The 6,750-nt window shown below is 37.7% G+C and overlaps 1 protein-coding gene across 1 annotated transcript in view; it reads left to right on the top strand.

Moving 5' to 3' along the window:
• Positions 1-1,404, top strand: part of PDE11A (phosphodiesterase 11A) — a 100,466-nt gene extending 99,062 nt beyond the window's left edge. Inside the window, exon 18 of the mRNA XM_015814979.1 lies at positions 1,261-1,404. Within this exon, the coding sequence (XP_015670465.1) occupies positions 1,261-1,404 (144 nt within the window). The remainder of the gene's footprint in view (positions 1-1,260) is intronic.
• The last annotated feature ends 5,346 nt before the right edge of the window (positions 1,405-6,750 follow it).

Raw genomic sequence — 6,750 nt, 5'->3', positions numbered from 1 at the left:
TCACCAACTTTTAAGATTGTTGGGCTTCAACTCCCAGAATTTCCAAACTAACATGCTTGATAAAATTGATCTAGACATTGATTCTAGATTAAGAAGGCTGTCCTTTCTAACTTCTTAAACTGTTTCCTAATCCTCATTTACTTGATAGGAGTTACATGCTTAGCTGCTAATACACGCCTTTCAGCATTGTAGATACAGCTAGGCCCTTTTGAATGTAAAAGTAAAAATAACTGCATTTGGGAAATTGTTCAGAGGAAGCAAAATCCACCAGTGCCTCTTAATTTCATAGGGCTATGTAAAATATTTCAAAGAGGCAGTTTCAAAAATCCCTAAAATCTCAAAGTTGTCCAAAAGACTTGGCCCACCTAGTTCACAAAATTTCCCTTCTTAATCTCTGCATGCATATTCACATACTTTGAATGTTATGTGTTTACACATAATTGGAGACCCAAGTGGGGAAAGTCTTTGAAAAAAACCATGCTGAGGCAATCAGACCTACTTGTGTCCGCGTCATGTAACAATAGGGCAGCCTGTTGATCCAAGTTCTTTGCAGCCCCATATGACTCTGAGATTGGGCTGCTGAAATTTGACAGGAAATTGCCTAAACGTTGGCAATGCAGTTGTGGAATTAAAAAAAAATCCTAAGGATGGGCATCAGTATATAGGCCAGGTGTCAGGTTTACACACTCCCAAACTCATCCTTACAAAGCACCCAAATTGCTAAACATACTTCAGCCCTGCCTCTTAAAGTTACTAGGCTTCTGTAGCCTACCAGCTAGTCTACCATGGCCAAATACAGAACATGTTGCCCATCCTCCTCCATTACAATGATTAGAATAAGACTAAGGCCAGGGAGTCCCTGGACAAATATCTAATTGGCTTAAGGGTTGGACCATCTTTGGTCAATTGCTCTCACATAAAACTTATCTCACCATTTTTTGTTAGAATAAAGTGGAAAAACTATTCTATTGAGAGCCTCACTGTCAAGATTTGATAAGAGACTAACTGCTTGTTTAGATAAGACATTTTTACTGGTTGATTTATCTCATTTTCCACCAGGACATATTAGCTATCTCCCCCTGTCTCCTTCAGAATTTCTTTTAATGTTTTAGACTATGTTGTGCAACAATACTGTCCATTAAATGCTCTAGAAGAAAGTCTCTCCCATGGAGTCTGTGAGCAAATATTCCATTTTATCTGAACTGGAACCGACATCTTAACCTAATAATTCACAATTGCTTCTTTTGTGCTTTCTCTCAGGCCTTGGTGAAAGTGAATGGAAAACTGAAGCCTATGCTGGACTCTGTGGTGGCCAACAGAAAAAAATGGGAGGAATTGCATCAGAAAAGATTGCTTTCTCAGACAACATCCAACTTAGCCATGTCTCCGGAGAGCATAAAATAAGTCTACGTCTGTTTCCTGTTGCTAGGATAAGAGAGTCAAAAGAAAGTTTCGTCTCATAGTATTTAATTAATAATATATAAGGCAGGCAAGAACGTATGCAATCTCAGTGAAAACACTAAGGCCAAGCCTTAGCTTTTCTTACAGGCCAACACTTGGTCTGAGGGGAGAATCTACAGGGAGACAGTTGGGTTCCTGCAGTAATCTGGAAAGCTTGACTGAGTCTGGATCCTGTCAGCTTCTTTCAGCAAGTCTTAAGAAAATTGGCAAATACGGTCACAAAGGATTCATATAAGTGGAACTCATAGTTCATGAAAATTAATAAAAGGGAGCTGTGACTGATTTTTAAAAAATACTGAAGCTTCTTCAAGAGACTCTGAAAAAAGGGATAATTTTTGTAAAAATATTTTGAGATTGCACCTTTCCAGCTTTTATTAGTATGGATGGTTATTTCTGCGCTTGTGAAATCTGTCTTTTTACCCCTTTTATGTTCTATTTGGTTTATTCAGAGAAGCCTGCTTTATATTCTGAAGAAATATGTTTTTTACAACAAGCCTCATAGGATTAAACAGGGCTTTTAGAATTGTCCCTCTTCACCGTATTTGAGGGAGGGAAAATGAACTTTATTACAGTTAAAAAGACGAACCTGCTCGGACTTCCTTGATTTCATATTAGCAACCCAATTTGAATTGCTCTGCAGGCAGAAGCTTATATAAAGGTAAAATTCTGCATGATACTTTTAGAATTCTGTAATAATTTCATTTTTAAAGCTGCTTTGCACATCTAAGAAGAGAATCAGTGGTATATCAAGAAAACTGCATAACAAAAACAAAACCTTGCCTTGGATAGAGAACTTGCACTATAGGATATGAACGTAGCTTTCTGGTACATTTTCAGAAAATTATTATTTTTAAGTCTGATATGACACTAGATGATAATATGAAAAGAGCAATGACTACCTCTGCTTTTTCTAGCTATTTTCTTACACATGTTAATCTGTCTTAGCTAACAGAAACAAAGTCACCATTGCATGTGCTCTGGTAATTATTTTTTTGCATGTTGGCAATCCTTGATTTATAAAATTTCCAGAGATGTCTGCAGTTGAAATGAACTCACTTCTGTTAATGAAACATCAAATTTATTTCAGCACTGCCATGGCAAGTTACTAGATTTCTATTCCCTAATGAGGTGTGGAATTACATCTATGTTCCATTCTCATTGCATGGTCTATAGATAAATTATGCTTGCCCCAGGAAGGATGTTGTACACATGTCCAACCACAACCCAGTCAACACTTACAGAAAAGTTTTGTGAGCTGAGAACACCTGAGTCCAAACAATTTGGGTGCCTAACACGACAACCTGTCATATGGATTGGCATGTAGTTAGGATCACTCTGGGTTACCGGGACTTCCTAAAGTGCAGGAACAAAGGGTCTGAGGAAGATGGTTGGCTATAATTTCTGCTACCCTTTTAAACCCTTACCAAAGATCATTTAGAAGTAAAAGATCTCCAGATACTCAGAATTCTTACAGAAGAAGGGGCTTGTAAATTGAAAACACTACTGAGCCCCTCCCCTTTCAGAACTTAACAGAATTTAGATAGCAGAAAAGGCTGGACTAGAGGGAAAAAGTGAAAAAAGATCTAATGCTATCAGAAATCAGGCAAAGTCAATTTATGAGAGCAGTTGAAACAATAATGAATAAAAGCATAATAGAGAATCAGAATTTTATCTAGTCCTTTAACAGCAAAAAAAAATAGTTGGGATGAAAAAGCACTCTCCTAAACTTGACAGGAATAATTTTTAGGTCAGAAGACTCACAACTCCCAGCTCTGCATTTGCTGACCAACTGAAATACTTGGTTTGAGGTTGGTAGGAGCTTGATGGTGAAAGCTGGGCTGTTCTGAGGGATCCTTTTATCATTTCCTTTTATCTGAAATGCTCCCCATTCAATATCCAGCAGATTCTGAATGTCATTTGGCATCTGAGAGGTTCTGCGTCGTGTGTGAAAGGGAGGGGAGGGTTTACCTCAACTACAACAATAGCATTTTATTATTTAACAGAAATGAGCAGCCCAACATAATTATTTTAGGGGACATATTCAAGCACACTACGTGTGATCATTTACCCAATTTCAGCAATGGAAATGACCTACTTCTGTTAGTGTAGCGAAACCTCTGGCTCCGCAAAGCCCTGCTACAGGGTGAGAAACCCAACACCCTTCCACAAATTGTAAGATACAACCACCATGATCTTGCTGATTGAGTTGTGGTCCAAACACCTAAAGGATGCCAAATTGCTTAGTATGTTAAATGTGACTTCACATTTCTCAAGGGTATTAAAAAGAAGCAGATGTTCCCAAGAGCTGGATGGGAAAAAAATTAACTTGATACTCTCTTTCACTATGGTTTAGGACCGTGGTGGCGAACCTATGGCACGCATGCCACAGGTGGCACGCAGAGCCTTCTCTGTGGGCATGCGCGCCGTCGCCCCAGTCCTAGGCCTTCAGCTGGGTTTTATGAAACCGTTTCGCTTTAGGCCTCCACCGCCGTGTGCAAAAAAATAAAAAGGTTCAATCAGTCAATTTTAACTTCTCGCGGGAAAAAAAAGATCTCGCAAAGTTGGAATTGATTGATTGAACTTTTTAGTCCCACCCAGTCTGCCGTTACCACTGCAGCCACGCTCACCATGTGGGCCACACCTACCCAATGGGCCACGCCCAGCCGGCACCCGATGATACATAAGTGGATTTTTGGTTGCAGTTTGGGCACTCGGTCTCTAAAAGTTTTGCCATCACTGGTTTAGGACTTCCAACCTTGAATATTTCATAGATAGACAGGAAAGAAATGGTTCTGGAAAGGTTCTTTTCCATTTCCTCCCTCAGGAAACCTATAGTATAGATAGGGTAGCGTAATCTCTATCTGTCTATGCCTTTTAATTCAAACCACACGTAATCTGCTAATGGCTTAATTACACAATGTTCTCTTTCTATTCATATCTCATTTCATAGCTATTGGAAGTTCATTAAATGCTTGTCAAGCTGCTGAGGGAACTTTAAAACAATTTTTTCTTATTATTGACAAACTTTATTGAGACCCTCCAAGTGAATAGAAATGAAGTCTTTTAACCTAAAGATAAATATATTGCTGTAGTGGAATTTTTGCAATTATACCCATCAAGATTTAGGCAGAAAACCATTTAAATGCTGTGAATAAATCACTAATTTGCTAAGGAAAAGTACAAGGAAGAGATCCAATGGCTGCTCTACAGGAGTTATATCTCAAGTCAGTCACTAAGGGAAAAATTTTCCTCACCGCATATAAATTACAGTGCAGATCTATTGAATGATAATGTATAGGTAAAACACTGAGGATAAGTGTTAAAGAGGGTGAAACATGTCATTATTTACTTTTTAAAGTAAAATGGAAGCATTCACCAAAATAGAATCTGTCACAATGCAAAAGGACTTCCAGTGTGAAGAAATCTTTTCAAATATTTCTTGGTTCCAAAGATGCATACAAAAAAAAAATATTTGGAAAATGTATGCCTTTCCCAAACCCTATCAGGAAACTCTATACACACATATATACATATATATGAAACTGCATAACGAAATATGGATTCTATTTTTTTAAAGAAACTGTAAAACAATGCATGAAATTAAAGGAGCATACTAAGAAATGTTTGTGATACTGGCCTCGCTCAGATGTGGACTGAACTATATACACAATTGAGGGAATTTCCTTTGGCCTAAACAGAGCAGATAGAATTATTTGCCTCTAAAATATGTTATACATCTAATATAAATTTGTTACTTTTCAGTTAAGGAAAGCTGGTATAATCATGAAAAAGTGGCTTCTTTCAGACTAGGAATGTCAGTAATCTTGGCACTTTGAATGCCGCAAATAAATGCATGCTGAGCTATATTATACATATTTATTAAATTTAAAATTTCTCAGTCATAGAACTACCTGACTCAAATAAATGCAAGATTGTCTTGAAAAACACTGCAAATAGGATATAATTGTAATGGGAAAACTTTATACTTTTTCCTTTATAGGGAATTGAATTCTGATTCTCTTAGCAGGTACTGTAGATATCTGCCATCTTCTACATAAATATCTAAGCACAAGATTCAAAAAAGCAGATTGTCTATTACATCACCCCATTTTGAAATTGTAGTAGCATTTTGTACTTCTAGGAACACATGACAGACCATCTGAATCTTTATAATCTGATCTCTACTATACTTTATCATATTAATGACATCCTTTGATGCTTTCTCCCAACCCTGGTTTTAGTACTATTCACTTTGGTGAAGTCTTCTGGAGAAGTTGGAGGTTTCTCCGTTCTGTGACATTTTCAGTCAATTATAATGCAAATGTTACCCCACTCTCAATATTTTAAATTAAAATGTTACTTGAACAAAATACAAGATGATGGAACTTCTTAATTCTTTTTCCAGAGGGAATAGGACACGTAAGGAAATGGAAGATCTATGTTATTGTCTAAACAAATACTCGTAGTCTTTTAACTTGTTTCTGTTATTCCTCCACCACTTTTCTCTCTTTCCCCAGTAATAAATAAAAAGGTGGGATGGCATACTTGGAATTCGTCTGAGACTTATTTATGTAATATGTGCTTTATGGCAAAAGACAGATACCATGATTGACTGGGGGTTGCTGGCAGCTCCATAAAGCTTTCCTGAATTTTGATAGGATGCACTGTGAAGTGTGACATAATTTATAGCACGTAACCTCCAGCTTCCTCCAAGGTTGAGCGTTCCCTTGTTTCCTCTGCTTTTTATTGGCTTCAACACATCGTTGCCCATGGCAACAGCAGTGGCAGTGAGGGGAATGCAGAACCATTGCAAGCTGACATACACTTGAGGCCCTAACAATGTCAACCATCCATCACAGACTTATTTATAATTGCCTCCATCTATTTCCCATGTCTCCTGCTATCTTTTCTATTGTGGGTCAAAATTCAAAAACCTGCTGACTAATATTGTGGTTCCAGTGCTTCCCAGCATCTCCATTCCCTTTCCCCAATTCCAACACAATCTCTCCTGACCATTAACACTTTTAGGCATAGAGAAGCATCTCCTTCTGTTCAAAAATTTAAACTATACCATGATACGGTCTTCATGGATATGGAGGTGATGGTAAATTGTCCAGTGGTCCTTGCAGAATCTACTTTTAAAAGCTCAAAGCGCCTTTTCATTTCATAGAAGTAAAGAATCTCCTATTCCTTAAGTTCAATTCTGGGGAATACTTCCAGGTAGATAGCTCTTAGCATTACCTACCCCAAGACATTCTGTAATATTTTGCATTTTCTTCCTAAACAGAA

Source organism: Protobothrops mucrosquamatus, unplaced genomic scaffold, assembly GCF_001527695.2.
Source record: "Protobothrops mucrosquamatus isolate PMUCROS unplaced genomic scaffold, P.Mucros_1.0 scaffold301, whole genome shotgun sequence".
Taxonomy (NCBI): domain Eukaryota; kingdom Metazoa; phylum Chordata; class Lepidosauria; order Squamata; family Viperidae; genus Protobothrops; species Protobothrops mucrosquamatus.
Note: the sequence above shows the minus strand (reverse complement) of the source record. Positions and strands in the feature narration are given on the sequence as shown.